Consider the following 27,315-nt stretch of genomic DNA (forward strand, 5'->3'; position numbering starts at 1 on the left):
CGTTGGGCCTCCGTTGGTTCTCCGTTGGGCCTCCGTTGGCCCTCCGTTGGTTCTCCGTTGGGCCTCCGTTGGTTCTCCGTTGGTTCTCCGTTGGGCCTCCGTTGGTTCTCCGTTGGGCCTCCGTTGGTTCTCCGTTGGGCCTCCATTGGCCCTCCGTTGGTTCTCCATTGGTTCTCCGTTGGTTCTCCGTTGGCCCTCCGTCGGGCCTCCGTTGGTTCTCTGCCGGCCCTCCGTCGGGCCTCTGTTGGATCTCCGTTGGTTCTCCGTTGGGCCTCCGTTGGTTCTCCGTTGGTTCTCCGTTGGTTCTCCGTTGGCCGTCCGTTGGCCCTCCGTCATGCTACATGGGAAAGTCTCACGTCCATTTTTCTGTCCAGTTAGTATGAGTGTAGGATCCACAGCTTTGTGTAGCTTAGCAGTTAGCCTAGCATGATTTTATTTTTCACCTTTCATCAGGAATCATTGAAAATGTTGGTGCTGTCCCATTACGTCCACTGTCCAGCATCAATCTAATCTTTGGTAACGTCCACCCTGAAGACATTTATGCAACGATGTTCAATCTCTGCAGATAAATAGCATGTAATTCTTGACCCTCCTGATTTGCTGGCGTTAATACAGGCTCTTAGAGTTCCCCTCCGATTTACACGTTCAAGATAAATACAAGTGTGTATTTATATAGCATTGAGTTTTTTCAGTGATTAAACTTTTTGGTAATTTTAGTATGATGATCATGAAATATATTATAAAACATAGCAGAGAAAAATTAGAACGCAAGACATGCCTACATAAAGTTTTCCAAAACTGAGACGACACCAAGTTCATCTTAATTTTGGTCAATTTATTGATCAACAGGCATAACATAGTGCGTCTCCTCAAAGCCGGCGCGTAGAACGGTCCGTTCCATCAGGCTCCAGTGAATTCTTTTGGGAAGTGTGCCTTTGGCAGGGATGTAGAAGAACCTAGTACAACATACAGTCACACAGTCTCCATGACAACGATCAAGAATCAGAGCCATAATTATATGCTATAGTAATAAAACAATTATTATTGTCATCTTAAAACTACACTGATGCTTTCATCTGTTCTGTCTTCAGAAAACAAAACCATATATTTCTATTCATAAACTGGAAGTTCTGAAGCGTCTTTCGTCTTTTCTGACTTAAATATTTACAATGATTATTTTACAACCATTGGCCCAGCCCACTGAAGATAAAGGTTCTTTAAAGCTTGTCTAGAATACGGAGCTGACGGAGGAACGGTCCCAGTGAGAGGCGAGGGGGGGGGGGGGGGCAAGGGATGGATGTGAAGTCTGCGTCCCCGTTTCCCAGAAAGGCTTCCGGTGAGGGACGACGAGGCACGCAGGATGGATGTGCAGGGGGCGCTGCAGGATGCGCCCCCTGCAGGCTCCTCCGCCGCGCTGCAGGAAGCGCCCCCGCTTGCGTGACCTTTGACCCCGGTCCTCTACATCACCAGCAGCTGTCCCAGCACCATCCTGAACTGCTGGGTACAGCCCGCCAGCTCCCTCACCCTCTCAGTCATCTCCCGGACGGCCCCGGGGGATGGGTACTGCAGGGCTGCAGCCTTCGTGCTGATCACAATGTCTTTGAGCTTTTCACAGAGGGTGTTGCTGCTCTGCGCCGCCCGACCCCTGACCTCGGGAGACTTGGACTGCCGCGACAGCGTGTCGCCGATAAACACCAGCTTGTGCGCGCTGAGGATGACGAACTTGCTGTGAGCCACAAAGATCTTGGGGGGCTGGTTGGAGTTGATGGCAGAGAAGAAGGCGTCGATGGCGTTCGTCACCGTGGTGACATTCTGCTCGCACTGCTCCTGGTAGAAGAGGAGGAGCTGTCGGTCGCCATGGCACAGCTTAGAAGAGGAGGAGCCTCCGGAGCCATTCTGGGCCAGCGGCTGATATGGGGCCGGAACCCAGCCCGTCATGTCATTGTTGATTGGCCGACTGACTTCCTGCTCCAGGCGTTCAAACTGTTTAATCTGGAAGGGGAGGGAGGAAGTTAAAAACACAAACCCAAACATTTTGCAGTAGCGCATACTTCAAAGTTGAAGAGGTACAACTTGAAATATATTATTTTTGGACTGATACCGGAATGAATTAAGATTGTAAACCAAAGACGCGAATGCTGCGTCGCTAATGCTGCGTCGCTAATGCTGCGTCGCTAATGCTGCGTCGCTAATGCTGCGTCGCTAATGCTGCGTCGCTAATGCTGCGTCGCTAATGCTGCGTCGCTAATGCTGCGTCGCTAATGCTGCGTCGCTAATGCTGCGTCGCTACACAGCACTGTCTGCAACGCTTCAAAGCTTTGTGCTTTAGATACCAACACAAGACGACAATTTGTGTCCACAGCAGGACATCAGATCATCATCATCATCATCATCATCATCGTCGTCGTCTGACCCCCCAGCCCCTGATGGACCCGGTCTTGTAACTTAGTTCTAACCGACAGTGAATCTTCAGAGACACAAGAGGACATTCTTCAAGTTTGAAAGCTGTAAAGATCTGAAGGCATACTTTGCCAGGCTCCACACACACGCACACACACACACACGCACACACACACGCACACACACACACACGCACACACACACGCACACACACACACACACACACACGCACACACACGCACACACACGCACACACACGCACACACACACACCTGTTGCTGTTCCAGTTGTGTCTTGTGTCGGTTGATGTTGCCTTTGTCCAGCAGCTGTCTTTGGTTCTTCTCAAACTCTTCCTTTCCCTGATGGAGCGACACAGTTACAGTTACAGTTACAGTTACAGTTACACCACCTGCACTCCGTGCCAGACGGCGGCGCTAGAGACTTAACTTGCTGCAACCCCCATAAAACAACAAAAGGAGAAACTAAGACGCCACTCGTGCAGCGTCAGAATGAGGCGGTGAACGATGCGCCACGGCTCCGGCTCAGAATCATCTACACTGTTTACATGCAAACATCTACGAGCCACCAGAGAATACCTGGTAGTCAACATCAAAGGTAAGACTGAAGACGTTCTCTCTGAGGTGTGTGTGTGTGTACCTGTAAATGTACATAGTCATAGTCCTCCATCCACCCTTCCCCTGTGGACTCGTATGGCCTGTCCGCGCCTTCCTCCTCCTCTGGAGACGGAAACTTTGGTGGAGGTGGGAGGGGCCGTGACTGAATGTTCCCTCTCTCCCCTCCCTGATAGGTGCCACTCCCAGACCCGACCATGTGACCACCGATCTCCCCCGGGATGGGAGGAAGTGGCAGCTGCTGCTGATTTCGGGTCGTCCTTTTGAAGAGCAGCGAGGCGTTGCCATGGAGAAAGGACGCCAGCTGCTTGGTGTCGTCCGGTATGCCTCGCGCTGTCATGATCAGCTGATCTAAGTCATCCCCGCCTGATGGCGGCGCTGCGAGCGCCGTGTGGGACCAGGAAACGGCGTCTAAGCTCTGACTGTGCTGAATCAGACTGTGGAAGACCTCCTCCATCTTGCCCACCTGACGGCCCAGTTTGGCCTGCAGAGAGCGGTCCGTGGCCTGGGCAGCGTTTGCCACGGCCCCCCCGGCAAACTCCAGGAAGTCTCGGACCGAGGCGCGGACCCGGTCAGCGGCCTGGTGAATCGCTGGGAGGTTCCCTTCCAGGTGGGCGGGGCTTCTCCAGTTACCGGCGATGAACGACATCATGAGGGACACACTGGACTCGACGGCTTGCTGGAGGCGGGACAGACGCTCCATAGCCTGCTCCAGGTCCAAGATGAGGGGCTTCCCTGGAACGGAGCCAGGAGCAGGAAGTGAGGAGGACGAGGGGGTGTCACGGACAGGGACGGCGTCTAAGGAAGAGCTGGAGTGATTGCTCCGTGTGCTTCCTGTGCTCGAGGCGGACAGTCTCTTGAAGGACATGGTGAGCTCGTCGCTGGTGGGCGGGGCATCACGCACAACCTGGAAGACACACATCGCCAGTGACAGCGCGCAGAGACATTGTGTCTCATGATCTGTGCACAAACTCAGTTGGCTCCTCCCACAGAGTCAAAGAACCATCAAACAGATTGTAAATGCATTTTGTTCTGTCTTGTCTTTTTATCCCTCTCCCTCCTACTATGTGTTGTTGTCTCTCTATCGTGCTCTCTCCCTCTCTCTGTGTCCTAGTCTCTCTCTCTCTCCTTCTTAACCCAGTCGGTCCAGACAATCAGTCTTGGGTTCTGTCCAAGGTTTCTGCCTGTTAAAGGGAAGTTTTTCTTTGCCTCCGTCTCCAAAGTTCTTTCTCTTGTGGGACAAGTTGGGTTCTGTCTTTCCCTGCTACTCCTGTACGACTTACTTTGAGTCGTGATCCGGTGTTATAGAAATAAAAATTATTTGATTTCAGTTGAATTTAATGTGGGACTGTCCTACCTGTGGTGGGACATCATAGACGTTGTTGTCCCTCATCTCTCCCCCTTTGTCCTCTCGTTCCCGAGGGAAGTCGTAGACATCCAGGACGGGGTGACCTCCAGCCCTCAGACTGGCCGGGAAGTCATAGATTTCCTGAGTGACTCCGCCCCTTTCTCCGTGGTAATGTTTGTCAGTCAAGATTGGAGGCGGGACATCATACACGTCCTCTGGAATGGGTGGCTCGTCGTCGTCGTCATTGTGCAGATACGGGGTTGAAGGGGCTGGTGGCTTGAGTTTGGCAAAGTGGGGCGGTACATCGTATGTCTCCTCTCTGATTGGCTGAACATCAGGAACGTCTTTATTGACAGACGGAGGGAAGTCATAGATCTGTGGAGATGAATGCTGAATTTAGTCTTATTGATCGTAGCTTTGGTCTCACAGCACAAACATTATTTCTTACAGGTTAACGAGTGGCTCCAATGTTCAATGTTCGTTCTTTCATTTGACCTGACATTGTTGCTACGCTCCTTCGATTAGCATCATCTTGACTGCTCGAGCTAGCATCAAATGCTACTGCGCTGCGACCTGAACCTCTGATGGTTGCAAGTCAAGACTCCCTGGCAGGCAGAGAAAGGCCCGCCGTGCACGCAAAGCAAAAACGTGCTGTCGTTTTCACCTGTGTGCTGAAAAAACTCGAGAAACAAGACGCCGCGTTTACGGCGGAACACGAGGGCAGCATGGATCGCTTAGCATTTAAAATGCTAACTGCATAAACAGCGAAACGGAAGAATCCGATACTCTCCCTCGCTCGAACCATGTTGTGTAGCTTTTCAGCCAGAAGCTACACTGAACATTACTGGCTGATGAGTTTTATTCAACGTCGTAGTGTAGCCTGGTCCTGCTCGAATAAACACAATGCATTTCATCATCATATTATATAGACGTTAACAAAATAGATTTCCGCTGAGGCGCTTCAAGAAGTAGAAGCTCCTTCATACAAAAAGTGAAAAGATAATTTTTCACTTTTCAAATGATCCGTCTGCTACAGTATTTTTTATTTCTTTAATGCTCTTTAATTTTCTCTCCAACACAACATTCACAATTTTTAATCACATGTGTCTCATTAGTCACATAAAAAATAAACATCATGCACTTAAAAAGATTTAATTTTATGAAAGTAGATTTCAATCAACACAAAGTTGGGGAATCTATTAATGTCTCCTTGGTTTTAATGTACTGCTATTTGTGCTCATTGATTTTGTATTATTTCAATATAAGATATAATAATATCTAATATATTTCTATTTCTATTTATTTACTTGGTTTTTGAGTCTTGTACTGTGTATTGTTCATTGCCTATGGATATCGATTTCACAATAAAGTCAAATAAATGAATGTTGGAAGAGTCATCAGACCCATTCAAACCACAAAGCAGTAACTGCACACAGAATTAAGTACTGTACACAGAATTAAGTACTGCATACTGTCTACTGCATGGCACAATAACAGTTTTACCGTCTGCTGCGTGTTCTTGTCTGCGCTGGCTAGCGTGTCATACACATTTAGACCACCAGAGGGCCCCTTCACCACCATGGGAGGGGTGTCATAGACCTGAACACAGGGAGGAAAAATAGTTCAATTCACTTAAAGGCTAAAACCCAAATATGAATGAATGAGTGTGGTAGAGGGCTGGCTGCCCCCGGCCCCCACTGACGGCTGGACAGCCCCTGCTGCTTTTAACGCACGTCAACAGTTTAACCTGCAACGATAGACTTTTCCTGTTAAAAAGACGTTGGTAAAAAGGTACTACAAACTCACTTGTGAGCTAATACTGCCTACAGCTAATACATTTACTACAAAGGAAGATAAAGGAGCAGGGTTAGGGTTCTTTGGACCCGACTCTGCGTGGACTCGTTTGGGTGGAACTAACAGCGTTATTATAATAAAGCTGCAACTGCTGCTGCATCTGCATCAAAACAGACTAAGAAGGTGGAGCGAACATGAAAAACTTGCCGACTTACATTTGTACTCGCACTGATTACAGTAGCAGTACTAATGAGTTTAACTTAATACCACACCCGGCCTGGCTACGATACTGCATCCATGTATCTTTGTCGTTTTACGGATCATTTGGATTTCGTTCATGTTGCATGTTTAAAAAAAACATTTGCATTAAATGCTGAGTGAAAACTGTGAAAGCAAGTTCAACAGGAAACACTGTGGCAATAATAGTACACACACACACACAAGGTAGTCCGACCTGAGTGTTGTACTGCTGGCGGGTGGGGGGCACGTCGTATATGTCCTGTTGAGTTACGGGCTGATGTCTGGGAGGGACATCGTATTCGTCCTGCTCCTGTTTCGCCGTGTCGTACACATACACCTGTCCAACCCGAGTCGGAACCACCACCTGCACACAGAAGCAGAACCGGGGGGGGGGGGGGGGGGGGGGCAAGAACGAAGACTTCAGTCTGAACACAAGAGGAAAGACGCCAACTCGACTGCAAATGATCAATGGACAATGGACAGCATGGCCCCAACCCGGCGACGGACAAAGCGGGTTCGGAAGATGACGTCATCCTGCAGGGTTGCTTTCTACAGGGTGCACCGCCATCTGCTGGCTTGACGTTATTACTGCAGCCTGTCAACCCTTTTTGTTGGTCATGTCCCCCAGCCTCCGTCACATTAACATGACTGTCGGTGACTCCAGTCTGATGAAAGCTGCGTTCCAGGGCGGGAGCCGCTGGACAGGTTGCAATGATGTCATCAAAGCTGCGACTATCCTGAAGAATCCACGCCATAATAATCCAGAATTACAGGCAAAACAATGAAATTAAACTTAAAAAGAAAAATTACATGTAGTAAGTCCAGAAAAACATAGTTTCCACAAAACGATTGAACTTTTCCACGATGTTCTAATTTGAACACCGGCTCTCTTAAAATGTGACGTTTTTATGTATAAACATTTTATATTTCGTTCTTTGTTTCTCTGCAATTCCCAGTCTGTCCAATGTGAACAAGCCTTTTCTGTCAGAAAGCTTTTAACAGTATTGATGACAGTTGGCTAAGTGCCACACACACACTAAGTGATTAGTTCGTCTGTGAGTAAAACATGGATTTACAGTAACAGACTGCTCGTCATTTAGGAGTCCGTGTCCTCCTGCAGAGTGACATCATACTCCGGTAAGTGTCCCGCTATCACCATCATCAGAGCTTCAGGACTAAAGGAAGTGTCTTTGCATTATTACTCATTCCTTTGTCCACGTCCTTCTTGCCGAGGGTTTAATCCGATTACATTTTTACGATCGACCTTTAATCCACGACTCAAGGACAATGGAAGGTTTGACATTTGCAGGCTTTCCTGGTGAGTTTTGGTCGGGCAAACAAAACGGTCCGGGTGTAGAACTGAGCACCAGGGTGTGGCGCCGTCTCCGCCCCCCCATGTGAAATGTGAAATCTGCTGCAGCGTATAGAAACGCGACAGACTCGTAATCCGCCTTCTCTTTGATCATCAAGGAATATGATGAAAGCAGAAAGAGAACAGTTTGTCACACGAGGCGATTTTAGTTTCACCAGCAGGTGGCGCCATCACTGAATAGTTGAATGCCTTGACGAAGGTACGAAACCCTTCCAGATTTCACAAACACTTTAGCGTGATCGTCGCACTGTCGGGAGGTTTTTGGCTGATTCAGCGCACCCACAGGTTTGTGCAGATAAAGGCACATTGAGGAAGTGCCTCTGGAGTCTCTTGAACAGGTGCCGGACCGTCCAGAGGCTAGCAGCTATGCATAAACCACCCCTAAAAATGCTAACGAGCTGACGCGGCTGCAGCGGGCCCAGAAATACATGAAGACTAACGTTCAAACGGTCTGGTGCACTGGTGGACGCCCACCATGTCCCAACAAGGCTTTGAGGTAATGTTCACACCTTCAGGGACCCTAAAGGGGCTGGCCGGCTCTCTCCCCGTAATTCTTATCTCCCATATTGCTTGAAAATGTTGGTCGGCTTAATTAACGTGGCTCATCCTTCTTTCATGGGTTTACCTGGTAAACTAATTGTCACAGGCGTCTGAGATTGAGACACAAAACCATCTCTAAGTTGAAATGTGATCTTTGTGACACTTAAACACAAGGTGCATGATTATTTGGAACGCGGTTTGAGACTTAGTATTTGTATTTCTTTATGATAGCATTAGCATTTATAGCTTTATATAGCAGCTCTTTAGTCAGTACCTTGTTCAGCAGCCTATATGTTACATTTTATTTTTGTCTGCTCTCTCTCTCTCCTTCCTTCACCCAGCTGGTCCAGACAGATGGCCGTCCACCATGAGCCTTAGGTTCTGGCCAAGGTTTCTGCCTGTTAAAGGGACATTTTTCCTTTCCTCCGTCTTGTGGGACAAGTTGGGTTCTGTCTTTCCCACCGACATCTGTAAAGTGCCTTGAGATGACTTCCTGTTGTGATCTGGCGCTATAGAACTACAATTGAATTGAATTGAATTGCTGGGTTAGGTTGGGTGGGTTTTGTGTCTCGATTGTCCTGTCCTTGTCCAGCTTTGCCTTTTCTCTCTGTACCATTCTCCACTTTGTGGCAATGAGAAAATGACAGATTATGAAAAAGCAGCTATGGGCTTTATATCTGTGGGAATATGCCACAGCAAATATGGAATAGACTCGTGTGAAGTCCGGTCTTCCAGCTTCAAAGTGACCACACAAAGAGAAGAACTCTGTATGAAGCTGCACCAAGAATACATCTAACAGCACAGACAGTTCAAAGAAAGGAGTGTAAAAATAGCGAGTCCTGCTTCCAGTGGACGCTTCGGTGGAGTGTCTGCGCTGGTGAACACGGCTGCTTCAGATCCAGAGCTGCGACCGTACAGCGCTTCATTTCTCAATACATTTTCCACTAGTCGTGAACCTGCAGCATTTTGTAGTATGTACTTGTAGTTTTTGGTACATACAAGTCTTTCGGTACGTTCTTTTATTTTTGTGCTGTTCATTTAGAGAGGGTGAAGATTTACTGGAATGTTATTTTAGAACATTTTTGTCAAGACAAAAGTGGAACATTTGGTTTCAGGGTTATGAGCATGCATCAGGAATGGACAAAGGTTTTGTAATTGTACTCAGTCTCAACACAGACTAAATGGTTACCATAGTTACCACAAAATATGATTCCATGTTGCTGTTATGTGCAAAACAGTGCCAGCACATGCTGAGAGAAGTTAACTCATAAATGACCTGGACATATTGTTGGGAAAAGATTTTACTAATAACTAGAACAGCACTCAGAGAGCACAGACCTCCTCACTGGATCTACCCCGTCCACATGGTGATCTGGATCAGCACCAAAAGGTTCTACTGCAAAAGGTAGAAGTTACTTCAACACCTACTCTAAGGATGTAAGCTGGTACATAAACCAGTACTACTACCAACACAGAGGAACAATGGATGACAAAGGGTCTGAGCCACAGCCTGGAAATAACAAGAAGTTATGTTTGACATGTGGCCTCTCACACACACACACACACACACAATACAAGGGTCTTAATGGCTTAGCTCATGGGGAGACAGACTGCGTCTCAGGGCAGCACCAACACGGCACCACCAGACTGAACTGGATTCCAGAACCACTGGGCAGAACTGCTGGGTGCTGTGTGTGTGTGTGTGGTGTGTGTGTGTGTGTGTGTGTGTGTGTGTGTACAGCCTCAGATGGCTGTCTGCTGATTCTGGCCAGATCCAAATGGGACGATTTATTTGTTAGCATGCTGTCACTCAGTCTGACGTTTGGTCAGTGTAACTACAATGCAAGCTCTGTGCACGCGTGAGTCACTGATTCAAGCCAAAGCAGCATCAGCCATGTCATGGTGGCACATGATGATGAGGAGGAGGAAGGTTGATGTGTTGTGTGTCCAGGAGACCAGGTGGAAAGGAAGCAAGGCTAGAAGCTGAGGAGCAGGATACAAGTTGTTTATAACGGAGGAGAGGAAAGAGGAAAGAGGAATGGAGGAGGAGTTGGTGCAGAGTGTTGTGTGGCTTTCAGGGAAGAGGTGAGACAGGCTTTGGGTGGACAAGAGAGGCTTCCAGAAGACTGGAATACAACACCTCAGGTGATCAGGGTGACAGGTAGGAGAGGACTGGGTGTGTCTTCTGTAAGGAAAGGAGATAAGGAGACCTGGTGGTGGAACCAGGAAGTGCAGACCTGTCTACAGGAAGAGAGGTTAGCTAAGAAGAAGTACGACATTGAGAGGACAGAAGAGAGTAAACAGGAGTACAGGGAGATGAGACGCAAGTCAAAGGTTGAGGTGGCAAAGGTCAAACAGAGGAGATATGATGACCTGCATGCCAGGTTAGATAGTAAAGAGGGAGAGGAGGATCTGTACAGGCTGGACAGACAGAGAGACAGAGACAGGAAGGATGTTCAGCATGTTAGAGTGATGAAGGGTAGAGATGGGAAGGTGTTGACAGAGACCAGTAGTGTGTTGGAAGATGGAAGAAGTATTTAGAGGAATTAGAGAATGAGGAAAATGAGAGAGAACAAAGGGAAGTAGAGTCACCTGTTGTTGACCAGGACGTGACAAAGTAATACAATAAACAACACTTCAATGACCGGAACAGTTAAATAATTTATATTCCATATCATCTATCTTTCTTAGGCCAGATGCCAAATGGCATAACGTGTCAGTCCAGATTTGTGCTGATGCAGCGGCCATGTTCATGCCCAGTGCACGCATTGTCTAAGCGTCAGCTTCGTTAAGCAGCCGTGTGACTGTCGGCCTTTGAGTGAGGTGCGCTCAGGCGCATCACAACTGGCCGTGGCGTGATGAGATGGAAGGAGGCAGCCGCACCAGTAAAGACACAAACTATGGCATCAGAGACGTGTCCACATGCTACCGGTGGACGGCGGTTTCACTCCAGATCATTTCAGTGGATGGAATATGCGTGACCTTTTGCTCATGTTGACGAACAGAGAAATGAACATCGGCTCCTGTCAGCGTATCCAGAAAGGTGAATAATTAATAAAGGCAGGCTGCCTCTGGGCCAGGCAGCAGAGAGGAACGCATTGCTTCTTCTGCTGCAGATAAATATTTAAATCACGTATTATTCCTCATCTGATATTAATCTGAATCAACATGTATAACCTCTTATAAGCAATTGTCCCCACTTGGCGGTCAATCCAGGAAGTTGACGTGTGGGACTGCTATGTTTTGGACAACCTTGTGAGAAACTATGATGAATGGTCCAATTTGCAGCTAAGCAGCTTTTTGCATGTGTGCAGGTTGGATTAGCATCAACTGCTGCAGCGACCCTGCTCAGCAGCAAAACAGCAGATTAGCCTCGCCTTGGGTTGCGATGGGACAGAATATAAGAACTTCCATTCCATTCCATTTACCACATACTTCAGACCTAAGGTTATGCAGCAGCATCACAAACACTGACTAGAGTATTAGTACTGCAGTTTTACCAGTGCAATAATCCTCTTATGCAGTATCCAAGTCTGAAGCCGGTTATTCCATGTCTGAACTGAATAGACCCGGAAGAGATCTTGATCCTTCATACGTCACCAAGACTTTTGACACATTCACATTTCATTAGATTAGCAAACAGTTTATGTTTAAAAGTAAATCTTAAATCCCTCAATTAATAGAGGAATATAAAAGCTGGTGTATGGGACGGGGGGGCGAGGGTTGAATGACCACACCTGTAGAGGTGACTGATATCCTACAATGTTCCGACACAGACACAGACACAGATACAATAGCAGGATCTGCGTGTGCGTGTTTTCTTTATTTTCAGTAACACCTTTCTGCTCAGTTCATCCATCTGATTGATCCTTACCTTGCCCAGTGGTTTGCTGCTGGCCTCCCAGTTCCTCTTATCCAGGGAGGGGGGCACCTGGTACACGTCCTGCCCAGCTCCTGCCCCCCCAGCGGACGCGGTTCCCTGGCCTGGTCCTACGGATGGGGGCACCTGGTAGATATCCTGCCCAGGCAGCAGGCCCTGTCTCTGGACTAGAAGTGGGGCTTTGCTCGGGGGTCCTGGCTGGGCCTGTGATGGGGGTCCGCTTGGGCCAGAGGGAACCTGGTACACGGTTTGGGGGCTTGGTTTGGGGCCATGAGAGGGAGGCATCATATAGACAGAGTCCAGGTTGGGCTTTGGGGGTCTAGTGGTGGAATAGGCCTGGTGCATAGATGTGTACTGAGTCGAGGGGAGTGGCTTACTGGTGAACCCAGATGAGGAGGAAGTAGCAATAGCAGCGCACGATGAAGCAGGTGTTGGTTTGGCATAGGTGCTCAGCGAGGGGAGGGGCCTCTGCCCCAGGGATACAGGACAAGGAGCAGCTGAATCCGGTGTGGAATGCATTGCCTGCTGTTTGCCGTCGTACATGCCGACCAGGATCTTGAGGCGGTTGCCAGGGACGATGCCTTGGCGACCGTGGAGGGAGCAGAGCCACCAGCCGTCCAGGCCCTGCGTGTCCCGCTCCATCACCGTCATGATGTCACCCTTACGAAAGGACAGCTCATCTGGAGACTCTGCCACATTGTCGTACAAAGCCTTGGCCAACACGTTCTGTGGAAGGGCAGACGTAAACGTGCTTAAGATCAAATGATGAAGAAATACATTGCACATTTTAGCTTGGGGGGTGGGGGGGGGGGGGGGGGGGGCAGCGAAGCGGGTCGATGCAGCACTGCATCAACACAACAAGGTTTTCCTCCCTGACAGAACTTCTTTCCGGCAGAGTCTTCTACTTCCTCTGTGCTCTGATCGGGACACAATCCACAAAAACTGATGCTTTCACACTCAAAACCTGCTTTGAGTAAGTATTTAGTAGGAAACTGAGGGATGACAAAGGTTCTGATCTTGTGTTGCCATAGAGTGGGTGTGCCGGCGATCCAAGCCACAGCCGGGTACAGCAGCAGTATCGTCTCACCACACACACACGCAGTCTGTGTGGAAACCCAGCCTGCAAGCAGAAACACCTCGCCTCACTATCGCCTTCAATCTAAACCAATATTTGTCATCCACATCTGAAATGGGCTCGCTGGCCTCGTCCCGCGTGTTAGCTCGCCTATTAGCGACTGGTACAGCCTGTACTGTCAGCGCCACACACTCCCACTCCCACAGCCACAACAAAGCACTTCTCACTTCAACAAGGTCATGCAATTAGCTTCCAGACTTGTAGTCTGCCTAGTCTTCAACGGCACCAAAGACCTGCTCATGTCTCCAGAGAAGGCTGGGAGTGAGACGGAGACAGACCATAACACACTCACACCGTACAATCCACTGCATTACAACACGCTAAAATGTCCCGACAAGAGGAAACGACTTAACAAATGTGTGGGAGTCATCAATGTTAGTCTGTGCACCAAACGGGAACACATGGGACAACACGGCTGAGCGTCCCCGATTGGCTGCAGAGCCACAGAGTAATCCAGGACACCTTTAGCATGTGTATGTACCTGGCCAGGAATTGACCTTTCTGTGACATGCCCCCTCCCACCCCGTAATGTGACAGAGCGGTCATTCCGACATAAAGGGATATAAAGGGATGAAATCTCGTTGTGTTCCGATTTATGCATTTAAATCAGTACAATTTTTTACTGAAGAGTGGGAAACGGACTTCTGTTTCACAAATGTAAAAGACAAGTGTGTGTCTGATCTGTGGCACGAGAGTAGCAGTAGGTAAAAAATGCTACGTGGAGCATCACAACAACTTCTCCTGACATTTTCCTGTGGGAAGCAACCTCCGCAAACAGAAGGTGAAAGAGCTGAAAACGACACTCCAAAAACAACAATCTCTCTTTACTAAACTGACAACGAAGGCCAGCGCATCAACCGAGGCGTCATTTAAAGTGGCGCACATCCTAGCCAAGCACAAAAAAACCCTTCGCTGATGGCGGTGTAATCAAAGAGGCAATGACCGCCGTGGCAAAACTGTTAGTCCGAGACCATAAAAATAAGATGGAGATTCTGCCCGGTATTGCCGATGTCCAGCTCGGTGTGAACACTGTGGCGTGGCGCGGATCAGCCTCTGGTTGTCACTGGTGTGATGAGTCCATGGACTCCAGTGACACAGCACAACTGGCTCTTTTCATGGCGTTTTTGACGTTACTCCCACTGCAAACCATCACAAAAGGGAGTTGATATGTACAACACCGTAAAGAGCATAACAAATCATCAAGTCCATTCGTGCAAAGACCAAGCAACACCAGAGCTTCAAGCTTTTCTTGGAGGTCTACTCCTTCATGGCTCGGGTAGGATATTACGACTTTCTTCAAGATGGACGGCTCAACCTTTCTGTGTTGACTCTGTGCAGACGGAAATGGAAGTCATAAACCTCCAGAATGATCCCAGAAGCATTCGCAGCTGTTCTGGAGTTTAGTACAACCAGAAAATTATAAAAGACCTTCACCAGGTTACTCTGAAAAAGGCAACTTTGTTTGGGTCAACATATTTGTGTGAATCTGACATGCATGTCATTAAATCAACGTTCAGAACCAGACTGACAGATTGTACAGCTTCACCTTCAGTGTTGGTCCTAATATTTATATACCAGTAATAATAAAAACAGTTTTAACACAGTGGTATTTTAATGGGCCGGGGGTCACCAGGGGTCAATGAATATTCACATCCTGTGCAAACACACAAACATCCTGTGCTCTCTCTCTCTATCACATTTGGATGCAGCTCAAGACGCTCCCGAGAGAGATCCGCTATCTGGGAGTCATTACTTTATCTACCCGGGAGAACATGGTGGCATCTCTGACTGGAAGGACGACGTTGGCCGAACTCATGAGAGGAAACATCTCTCAGCTGGATGATGACATCACACGACACACAGAAGACTGGGGGGTGTCCAAGCCCCTGTGTGCCGACCACTGCGCTAACTCTTGGTCGCCTATCATGGACATGTAGGCTCTGACTCCAGATCAGGGAGACTTCCTGTTACTCGCTCTACCTGGTTCTGTCACTCCGCTATTGCTGAAGCGAGCCTGGACCTGTCTCACTCTCTCCCTTCCTGTCTGTCTCTCCCTCGCTCACACACACATTCCAGACATGTCACAACACACACGCACAAAATCCCAATAAAGATAAGAAAATAAATCAGAACAGGGATTCTCCTTTTCCTGTCTCCGCTCCCCTGCTTTCTTTTTCTCTCCTCTGCTCCTCCTCCTGCTTCCTCCACCTCCTCCTGCCCTGGCATGTTCGACTGTAGTTATTGAACCAGCAGTAAAAAGCCCGATCCCGTTGGATCTTTCTTTTGCTCCGTGTTTCCATGTAGAGGGTCCGAGTCATTTCTCATCGGGTTATGTGTTCTGTGGCTGCTGCGATGTCAACCCTTAACGCTACGCTAAGCAACGGCTAATGCTGCAGCTTTTATGCGCGATGATGCCGCCTCCAGAAACGCTGCCCTCCGGCTATGACTAACAGCAGAAACAACAGCACACGTTGTGTAGCCTGAGGCTCGGAGTACGCTCTGGAGGTGTGGCCCGAATATTGCTCAACCTGATGACACACACAGCACCACTTTACACAGAGCAGAGACAGCAAATGTGCTCCTACTATTGATCATCCTGCCTGAAATAGATTTGAAATCATTTTTATTTATTTTTTGTAATGTAAAAGGTGACTCTCTGTCAGAACAGAACTAATAACCACCACTGCACTTTGACTGAACTGGAAAAGGTTGTTCTCACCAGGCCAGAATTTGGTGCTAAAGATTAAATATGTGTTAGCATTGAAAATTATTTCTGCTCTGTTCCAAGACAGTCAATTTGAGCCAGGGTACCGATAGTGTGGCCGCAGAAAGAAGAAAGTAGTGCGGAGCACAAAAACACGCAAAACAGAATAAAGTAGAAAAGCACTCAGAGAGCACAGACCTCCTCCAAGCAGCTCGTTCCCCTTCAAACTGGATCTACACCGTCCACATGGTGGTCTGGATCATCATTAAAAGGTTCTAGGTTGTTCTTGGTATCTTTATACACCAACCATGAAAAGTGAATCAGAGTTGATTTTTGAATCCGTAAATGGAGTTTTAACGTTAAAATTGAACAGACAGACAAATAAAGCTAAAACGAACCTCCTTGGCAAAGTAACAACACTTCGAGAAGAAAGGACAACAGATTTAGTGTTCCGCATGGATGCATCCGGTTCGCAGAGACACAACGAGTTGACTTTAACACATTCTAGTGTTAGCATTTAACAGAAACTGATGTGATCAGGATTAAGGCTATTTAAGAACTGGAGTTAGTTCTTGGAACATAAATCAGAGCCGGCCGGTGTGTCTTTTTTGTTCTCAATTGTTAGCTGCTTAGCTAACTAGAAATTCTGTTGGCTTCCATTCACCAGGTGATCGTTGATCATGACCCGTGACAGTCAGAAGTGTTTGTGCGTGTGTGTGTGTGCAGCACACAACAGCGTACTGCCCACGCCGGTGTTTAACGGCTGCACCAACCTGCACTTAGCCAAGACTTCATCCGCTAGCTGTTGACACAACACGCCGCATCACGAGCGTTGGATGGCAGACGTCATCATCCAACTTACCACTGAACACAATGACGTGGACACATTTGTCTTCTGACCTGGAACTCTTTTGCTTGAAAACATTTTCCATACACTTGGACACAACCAGAAGAGGCCCTGAAAGGCAACATGATCTGTTGCCGTGGAGACGACCGAAAATCAATATCTGAAAGTCAGTAGCTGAAATGCGTGTACTATCAACAGGCAAGCAAGCATATCATTAATTAGTGTAGACATTTAATCTGGAGAAATGAAGACTAACTACGGGCAGTCGTCGATTTACAACCACAATTAGTTCCAAAGGTTTTGTCATAAACCGAGTTGGTCATTAGTCGCGTAGAAAGAGACAATGTCCTCTTGGTAGACATCGTGGGTGAGACCGCAGAAACTGACTTACACTCGATTCGCTCGCTCGCTTTCCAGTATGTTGTAAAAACACCTCGTAAACAAAACAACAACAGACCAGTGAGGTTGTAAAGTTGCGAGACGTGTAGGTCGTAAGTCGACGACCCCCCCGAACTCACTGTGTGGATCTGTATGGCAGCGGTTTCTGTCGTGGGCGTCTCTCCATTGGACAGAGCCTGTCTGTCCCTGCAGGCCTCGATCTGATTGGCTCTCACAGACACTGGACCATCTATGTTCAAAGTGACCGTGGTCACGTATCTGGCAGACAGAGCACAATGCAGAACCTTTGGGACTCGGACGGACGGCCTGGGTGCTTGTCATGCAAGAGACAGAGGAGATTTCCTGCTGTAAGCCAGGCCTCCGTGACTCAGCCAGTGAGTCAGGACAACACATGGCCTCAAGAATGTGCAGTGAGACAATGAGTACCACAGAGAATACTACGCTGCCCTTCATATCGGAGTACTTGTACTCCATAACGAGGACCTGCAACACCGTTACAATGCTGGGAAAAGACAAATGAAGTGTTTAATGAATTAGTAATGAATCTCAGCGTGCACACGTCTGGAGGAAACGTCACCGCTAAGATAAACACACTCCTCCACATGAGGACGACAATTCTACACCTTTGAGTTCTTCTGAGACAGATTGTGATCTGACTGCCGGAGACGACCTGAGCAGTAGCTAAAACCTACGACTAGACCAACCACACTTAGCGCTTCCACCTGCTCTAACAACCCACGTCAAAGACCCTAACCCGGACAGCACGGCGAGGGGTCAGCCCCCAGGTCAGGCCTGCAACGGGAGACAGGTCTGTTACCAGGCAACAGATTAATGTCCTAATCACATCCATTGGCCGCTGCATAAATGCCCTCTCATATTTGCCTCCTGGCCTTCTTCTGTGTCTCCTCTCCTGTCCAACACTACATGAACAAAGGACGAGTTTTTACAATATATAGTCAGAGGATAATGATAGAACCAGAATGATGCCGGGGGTTCCAGCAGGTTCCATCGAAATGACCGAAGATCAATCTGTGTGTTTAAGCCCCTCCCGTTTGGCCTGTTGTTGGCCTGGTGGGGCTCTCGTTGGCCTGGTGGGGGTCCTGCTGGCCTGGTGGGGTTCTCGTTGGCCTGGTGGGGGTCCTGCTGGTCTGGTGGGGCTCTCGTTGGCCTGGTGGGGGTCCTGCTGGCCTGGTGGGGCTCTCGTTGGCCTGGTGGGGGTCCTGCTGGTCTGGTGGGGTCTCGTTGGCCTGGTGGGTGGCCTCATACAATGGTTGGGCAAACATCAGGCTGTGAGGACTTGTGACTAAACTCTTGAAAGCTCAGAAATGACTTTTTATTATCTCAGACAGGCCGGAGGACACATGTCCAGCACGGCTCAAACTGTTATCAAGTCATATTCAGGTGTGATGCCACCATCGCTGCACCCAAAAGATGTTTCGGTGCTGAACTAGCTGGACCAGGAGGCCTATAATGGACATTTAACATGCATATGATGTCAGCAGTACCGCAGCAGGTTCACGATGAAGACGCGCCACACAACACCTTGTTTTTCCTCAACTGGGTTGAAGATTTAAACATATATTAAAGTAACAATCATCGTAAATCACAAGTGTAATACAAATCCCTTTTAAAAACAACAACATTGAAGGACTGATAGTGACACTCCTCTTTTCTTCACACCTCTCCTCCTTCCATCCCCTCCATACCAAACCTATTAGCATTCGCTCCGTCAACCTGTCCCCCTCTGTCTCCAAATCAATATCGTAATCAATAGCTGAACACGTCATCTTGCTCTCTCTCTCTCCCTCATTTTACTGAGGCATTTTCCTTTTTCGGTGGCTCGCTCGTTTTCTGGAAATACATCCCTCCTTTCTCCTCTCTTTCCCCCTGAATCAGCAAAAAGGCAAACCTCGGCTCAGCCTCTCTTTTTTTTCCTTTCGTACCGATTTTGTGCAGCGTTGCGTTTAAAGAAAAAAGATGAAACGAAAACCCGCAATGTTAGCGTGGAATTGAATAAGCGGGTGGATTGACTGTTGAGGATATTGAAAGTAAACTGGAGACCCACAGTGGGCCACCAAAACGTTAACTTTAAGACAATGACCAGGATTTGAATCAAGATCTACACCACAATACAACTCCTTCACCCAGTTTCATAGTAAATCATCAAGTCTAAGCCCGATTGAAAAATCTGATCTGGAAATGTTAAAAAGCGTAAAACATTTCTGAATCTTGTTGATCAGGATCAAGTACGAAGTTTGATTCGTCCTCACTTGTCCAACTCTTCAACCAAGCCTCACCCGAAGCTTCCAGGTAATTTAGGAACTGGTGAAAAGAAGAAAACTCATATCTTAAATGTCAAACAAAGAAGACGTCTCGGCTGGATCCACTGGATGAAGCGCGGCCGAGCATTTTGACGTCTTTGACACCTATTTTGGCAGAAATAACTCTTCAGGGATGTAACCAACAAAGGTTGTTTTACTCCTGCCTGCCCGTGTCTACGTCCCTCAGCTCCTTCACTGTGATAACAGTCAAACGCCTCAGAGAACTTTACAGGACAGCGACGTCTCCATGACTTCTTCTGACACGGACATAAACATGCCCTTCGCTGAGAGCCAACAAGAGGAAGGACTCTTCAGAAAAAATGTCACCTCCTCTCCACTCCTCTCCCCCCCTTCACCTTTTCTTTGTACTGACCCCCTGCTCTCCCCCGTCCCAGCCCCGGTCCACGTACAGCCGGGGGACGGCAGCTCCTACTAAAACACTCTGAACACACACAAAAGATCCAGACAGACATGGAGGAGTGATTTTACATACACCCTTTGATCTCTCTCTCTCTCTCACACACACACACACACACACTCACACACACACTCACCAGGTAGTTCATGTTGCCCCTGTTGCAGCGATCCAGGGCAGGGCTGTAGCTCAGCCCCGGTGATACACTTTGCCAAGTAGATTCTTTGTGGAGGGTAGGTCCCAAAAGATTCTGAAAGTATTCCAAGCCTCCCCCACTCTCCCCCTTCCTCCCGTCCTGTGCACTTGCGTCCCCCGGCCTCTTCTTCCGTCTTGCTGGGTCTTGTTTTCAGGAGGCGAGCAGATCCCGACACATTCTGTCGCTCCGTGATGTCACGCAATAGGAATGAGACCGCTGCTTGACCCATTTACTTCTAACCCACTCACCCTCTTGATCTCGCTCTCTGTTTGAGGAAAAGAGGGAGGAGTCTGTAACATGACACGTCACTTCCTGCTGGATTCTGACATTCCCTTTATCCATTTCGGCCTGAGCAGTTTTTTTTCATGCAAACAAGCTTTGCATGAATTTGACCTTTTCCCTGTAATGCTACCTGTAAAAGGCCAAATCCTAATGTAATAGGTTTTGCATGTCATTTATATTAGTATTTATTTATATGGAGTATTAGCTCACACAAATACTCCATCCATCTGTTCCTCGCCCGGCCCCTTTGTCAAATTTTAGAACCCATTGAGGCCCGCGAGTCAAAAAGTTTGCCCACCCCTGTTCTATGGCAACCTTCTACATCATGAAGACAAATACAAACAAATCATATCAAGGATATGAAGGTTTTCCAGGACCCACAGTTTCCTATAAAAGGCTCAATCATTACTACAAGCAAGAATACTACAATAGAATAATACTCATTTAAAACTACATTTCTATATTTCCGACTACTACTGGACTTTCTTATTGTCCCGTGAGGGGTCGCCACAGCAAACCAACGTTCTCCACTTCACCCTGTCCTTTGCATCGTCCTCCCCAACACCAGCCACTCTCATGTCCTCCCTCACTACGTCCATGTCTCTTCTCCTGGGTCGTCCTCTAGTCCTGTTCCCTGGCAGTTCCATCCTCAGCATCCTTCTACCAATATAGTCCCTGTCTCTCCTCCAGACATGTCCAAACCATCAAAGTCTGGTCTCTGTGACCTTGTCTCCAAAACGTCTAACCTTCACTGTCCCTCTTATTGTCTCATTTCTAATCCTGTCCAACCTGGTCACTCCCAAGGAGAACCTCAGCATCTTCATCTCCTCCACTTCTAGCTCTATTTGTCCTAAAAACAAAAGAAAACCGTGCAATATTATTTCAGAAAGCCCACCGTACCTCCGAGTGGTCGTTAAACTAGTACGTCGTTAAATGAAGACCATCTGTATTTAACCCCTCTCTCCCGAACGGGTCGCCGGCGATCCTTTTGTCTTTGCCCAGTTTTACCGTAATACGCACCACCGTTACCGGGAACAGGCGCTGGTGCTCCGGTCGCAGAGATCGATTTTGACCAGCAGGTGGTGCTGGTGCCATGGCCGTAATGGCGATAGGGTGCGCTCAGACCATCAGGACTACAGCGAACACACAGTTCATAAATGTCTTCCTGTTGGGTAGCTTGTATTGTCGTCAATGGGAGTTCACTGGTTTCTGAGCATGGCTTAAGACCGCAGTCTGGAAGCAGGAACTGGAATTTATTTTTTTTGGTATACTTTCAAAATGTATCTTGCTGTTTCTAGATTAGGAATGGGGGGAGGGGGAGTTTAAGGTTTGTACAAAGGCTTCGTAGTAATGTCGCTCATGCATCCATCGTAGAGGTCGACAATCTTTTATCAGTTGTAACCTCTGTCTGAGGGAATGCACCATGAATGTGTCCTATTCACTGCTCAGCAATAGCCATTCATAGCAGTCTGGGCCATTAACATGCAACTCAAACATACAAAAAATGCCCCCCTATCATGCATGCAGACGTTTGGAAGACAAAACCAACTGGACACCCATTGCAGAGACATACACCAAATCCACAGAATAAATAGCTAAATGTCACCCCAATGACGTCGGCAACCAGACGCCTGGGAGTGTGAGGGTTCTTGACAGCTTCTCGGTTGTTTCCGAGGACTACACTGTTCTGGAAGGAGGTTCACATGGAGTCTGATGGTACCACTCTTGAGCTCAGCCTGTTCTCGCCACTGGTACCATTTCTTGATGTCTACATAGTTTACTCATTCAAGTTAAGAAACAAACAATTGTATAAAAATTGTAATAGTAATAACTATGATCATAATTATATACCATACGGTGTCATATCAAGGTATATTCGAAGGCTTGTCATATCATGTTCTACAATCTTTGCAACCCTACCAAAAGTCTTTTGTCCCCTGAAACATGTAAAAAGCTTCACTTTCACAGTGCAACCTGTGCAAGGTCTTCAGGTAAGCGAGGTTAATGGCTCCTGTGAGAAGAAGGAGTTGAACTGGACGATTGGCAATCCCAGACCACACACCTGACAACTACAGTTTGGCTGACGTCACTTGACTGAGTCTATAGAGCCTTATCTGAGTGGTTAATCATTTCTTTATTCTTTCAAGAGCCAAGCCTCCTCACAGACAGTCCTCACAAACACTGCTCGGTTTTTATTCCAAAGGCAATGTCTCTTTGCTTCCAGGAGAAAATGCCACTTGTTGACTGTTCGATAGACCTTTAGCTTCAGATCATGTAGCCTTTCAAGTATGATTATACTCTATATACATCCAATGTGTGGTCTGGAGTTTAATGAATACAGTTTTCTGCAGATGGCGAGTGAGCATAAACTTTTCCATTGCATGAATGTAATTTACAGTATCTTTCCACTCCTGTATGATGGTGGGGAGGGCAGATCGGGAGGTAACTATTGACCTGTAAGCTGCTTCTTACCAGCTGTTAAAATGCCAAGTAAACAGTCATCAGGCCAATTTGCCTGAAAGATTCGCACTTCCTCAAAATAATATGAAGAATTACCAGAGCAAGTTGGCGTCAACCTTTGTGTTTCCAGTTCAGAAATTCGAAACTCCCTCACAGACAATCACCCTCCTCACGGGAGTTGATTTATTGTTAGGAGGTGTCATTTTGGGTGAAATCTCAACTTTCAACACAAAATCTCAAAATGTAACCTGTATCCTATAACTTGTATCAACCTGTCTATGACCCTTCAGACCAAAATGTCAATTGTTTTCTAGAAAGTGTCCAACAAAAGGTCACAGAGGAGTGATTTGTGACAAAGGGTGCTCATTTTGATTTTAACATTTGCCTTCTTCCCCTGCAAAATAAATCTAGATTTTCTTTTTTTTTCCAATTGAGATGGTTGCTCTGATGGAATTTCTCCCAGAAGTGCTTGGACAATACGGACATACCTCGGAAGGATATTCATCCTTGTGGTCTCAATTCTATGACTGGGGTCAAGGAAAACATGGAATCCCATATGTGTATTGTACTTTTTGTTAAGACATGCCATAAATTACCATTATTACCATTATTGGTCCTTAATATGATGAAACGATTCTCTAAATTGTTTTGGAGGTTCACAGCTAAAAGTTAAAACACATGTTTTGGGATGTTAAAATTCTACCGTGCTTATAGACCAAATATCTCAAGAACTGAACTACTGAGAAAATTAAGGGGCTCATGTAAGTACAGGTATATTCAATTGTAATCAGCATACAATGTTCATTTGTGGTCATCTCCGCTTATGGAGCGGCCTTTGATGCTTTCAATATGGCTTTTTGCAAGATGCTCTATATGAAGTGCAGGTGACAGCTTGACGTTGGATCGGGAGAAGCACTCCAGAGCCTGCATTGTTGCTTTCAAAGAAGCTTTTCTACATGGTAAGTCGCTCAAAGACTTGTTTTACATACTCCTGTACAGCGTAATGTGTTGAGAAGGTCGTGTGTTACGTCTTTGTGTATTATACGTTAATAGTGTGTTATATGTGAGTTGTGTACTATATCTTATTGTGTATTAGATGTTAGTTGTGTAAATATGTTAGCAGTGTATTTATAAGTGAGAGTTGTATTTATAAGTTAGTTGTATATTGATACGCTAGCTGTGTGTATTTATAATAGTGTATTTATATCTTGTGTATATACATTATTTAACATATTGTATGTATGTATGTAGAAGAGTAATAAGTTATACAAAACTTCCTTCGGGATTAATAAAGTATCTATCTACCGGTATATCTATTGATTGAAATAGAGGGGTAGAGGAACAATCCCTTGAAAGAAAGAACTGCTGCTGCAGCAAAATAAGTACACAAATAGCATGTGAAGTAAAAACTAATGCGAGGAGATGCTAATGAGTATGTAATAGCATTGCTGTAACACACTTTAGAAAACTCAGCCTGGAGATGGAAATCTATCTGCTGATCATCTTCCAAAGGGGGTTGTGTTTAAAAGTGACTTGTAGTATTTCCTAAATACTTTCGCTGGTATTTGGTTTTATTTATATTTTATGGTTTTAGAATCAGGATTCTTAATTTTAGATCTTGTTTGGTCTTCGTGTTGTTATTTTTTAACTTCCTTGCTAATATCGTGGCTGATTTTGAGCCATTTTGAAGTTCTTGTGGGTCCAGTGTGTTCCGGGGTTAATAAAGATTCTGCTAGTCCAGCTAAATAAAGTTCTCCCCACGAGAAGCCTTTACATCTGGGGGCAGAAACCGAGTATAGCCGGCCAGCGTGGGTAGAACTCTGTCCTCTAAAGCTGGGGTTAGGGTTCGAGCTGTCCTCATGTCCCGGCGTGGAGGTCATGGACGCGTTGGACGTTGGCTCGCAAGAAAGGAAAACTGTCATGGAATCCATGGAACAGGGAAAGACATTCCATGCGAATGTCCAGATGTAGGACAGGACATAAAACAGGACAGATTCCAGATGTGGTGCAGCTGATCCTCAGGCACCAGGAGGTTCAGGGATGTGATGAAGAACAACACAACAAGTTCTGTCAAGACATCCAGCCCTGAGACACGCGTGGGGAACCCACCCATCACCCCGCTGGATGTGACGCCGGGCCTGCAGAGAGCAGCATCCGGCTGGTTCCGACACGCCGGACCGGCCCGGCCCACTGCCTCCAGCGGCTCCCCGTCGAGCGGACGGGCTGCTCCGTGACCGGATGTGTTCGGTTGTACGTGGGCCGCGGGCGGGGTGACGCACTTACCGGGACAGACATCGTGCCGGGTGTCGCCCGTCCTTTTCCAAATGGCAGCGCTACTTTCCTTTCACCCACCCCCAGGTCTCCGTCCTCCGTCCATTCCACGGTGAAGTCTGCGGGGAAGGCGAACCGCCCGGGCGGGGCGGGCAGGGCTCGGGCTGCCGCTGACAGCGCGCTCCGTGTCCGGTAGACCCGCTGCTGTCCGTCTTCCGTCCTGTCCTCTGTCCACAGCGGCAGATAATGTTTCACCGTGAGACGACAGGCCTCTGCCGAGACCGAGCGCAGCGCTGGACCGCCTCTAGCACCGCCCGCCGCCTGCTGCCCCGCACGGAAACGAACGCATCCAGCCTTAAAGCAACAGCCTCACGACGAGCAGCCCTTCACCGCCTGTCCAGTGTCCACGGCACGCCAACCCACGGGCAGCCGGGAACACGCCTCCCACACAAACGGTGTTTGTACACGAATCTGGTGTATCTGTACAATCAAACATCCCGCAGAGACCCCCCCCCCCCCCCCCCCCGCGGCACCATGGAGCTCATAAAAGAAATCTAACAATAAATAAAAACACGAACCTTAAATTCCAATCAGAAGATTCATTTTAATCAGTTCCATCATGTATCGTAAAAAACACAGAAACCTACTTGGTCAGCAGGTTTTTCCGACCCTGAAGCTCACCTTTGTCCAACAGGTACAAAATAGTAGTAATACTACTTCTAATGAGAGTACAGGAGAAAATATACACTATATGTGAAGTAGTATAAGACCAATGTCTATGTCCCTGACAGTTTTCAGACTACTAGTATGCAATCGTAGCAATTGTAATTTCAAGTACTCCTTGCTTATACCAGCAGTACTCAATGATACTATTGCACTGACGGTATCACGATGTCACGTGGACCCAGCTCCTGAGCGATGATTCTGACCTCCATGAACAAAAACACAAGTTCTTCTCTTCAGTAATAACAGGGATGCCTGAAATAAAGTCCCCGACAGGCTTCAGCTGCAGAGGGGACACCGGTTTGTCTCTGGAGGACGTGCACACGCTGCTGCAGCTTTTAGTGGATCAACATGTTCCAATATGGAAGAGCAAACATTTGATTCAGAAAGCAACTCCCATGAAAGAGTCAATCCAATCGAAAATATACTTGGGTCCTCCAGCCCCAGAGAGTCCAAGAAATGAAGCATCCAATGAGGTTCTGATGGAGACGCTGCAGAAGTTCCAGACTCCACCAGGCGCTTCAAGAAAAGGGTCAAAAAAGCTTCTGCTTCTGTTGCTGCAGAACAAAAACTGTGGGGGATTGATTTTTTTCTATTTTCATTTGTACGTTTATTTGTAAGTTTAACAATGGGTGTCTCACGACGGCCTACGTGCGGCCTCACAAAGCGCCGGCGTCGCGTCAGGGGTGCTTACTTGACTCCGTAATTAGCTAGCAAGGCGGATAAAACGGCTGTCGAAGAGACGACTGACGTCACCTAAAAAAGCCACATGGAAGTTTCAGTCTTTGCTGTGAATAAATATCAGTTGGACTGATTTGTGAAATAAATATATTCATAGAATTTTTTTTCTTTCATTTTGTACATTTTAGATTTTTGATGTTTTTAATGTGTTGGGACACAGCAAACACTACATACATGTGACTTGATATAAAAACAAACATTAAGACCTTTAAAGCAACACTGTTATTTTTAAATCTAAATGGATTAACACTCAGATGGCGGCGCTTGTTTGTTCCTGGGCAGGAAGCACATGGAGCATTCTCTAATGGATAGCTGCACCTTTTTAGACCGTCAATGATTTACCATGGTGTCATCATATTAGAATACTGTCAAGTGAAACATTTAGAAATATATCATTTATAGACTTTTAAACACTGGAGTTCACTTTGAGGAGTTTTCCTAATAAAACATTTTTACTTGTCTAAAATTCTTGATAGAGGGCAGAAGAAAACAGGTAATAAAATAGAATGGATGCACAGTCCAGTCGTGAAAAGTGCCAATTTTGTGATGGATTGTAAAAAGGAAAAGGGGCCAAAATGTTTTCTTAACAGTAACTAATACTGTCGTAATAATGCA

General features: G+C 47.1%; 1 protein-coding gene across 2 annotated transcripts; it reads right to left on the reverse strand.

Moving 5' to 3' along the window:
• Nucleotides 1–779: 779 nt before the first annotated feature.
• On the reverse strand, nt 780–25,459 carry bcar1 (BCAR1 scaffold protein, Cas family member). 2 transcript variants are annotated; one of them, XM_068739179.1, is made up of 9 exons: nt 20,167–20,178; nt 12,625–12,932; nt 12,201–12,582; nt 6,629–6,778; nt 5,884–5,979; nt 4,390–4,755; nt 3,058–3,939; nt 2,673–2,759; nt 780–1,992 (listed from the first exon to the last, which is right to left on the reverse strand). In XM_068739179.1, exons 1-9 carry the CDS (start codon nt 20,176–20,178, stop codon nt 1,459–1,461), a joined length of 2,817 nt encoding a protein of 938 aa, XP_068595280.1. In that variant the 3' UTR covers nt 780–1,458. The 2 variants fall into 2 exon arrangements, with proteins under 2 accessions (XP_068595280.1, XP_068595279.1); XM_068739178.1 differs by lacking the exon at nt 20,167–20,178 and adding an exon at nt 25,249–25,459 and having other exon boundaries at nt 12,201–12,932.
• Between the last annotated feature and the right edge of the window lie 1,856 nt (nt 25,460–27,315).

Source organism: Brachionichthys hirsutus, chromosome 5 (assembly GCF_040956055.1).
Source record: "Brachionichthys hirsutus isolate HB-005 chromosome 5, CSIRO-AGI_Bhir_v1, whole genome shotgun sequence".
In the NCBI taxonomy this organism is placed as follows: domain Eukaryota; kingdom Metazoa; phylum Chordata; class Actinopteri; order Lophiiformes; family Brachionichthyidae; genus Brachionichthys; species Brachionichthys hirsutus.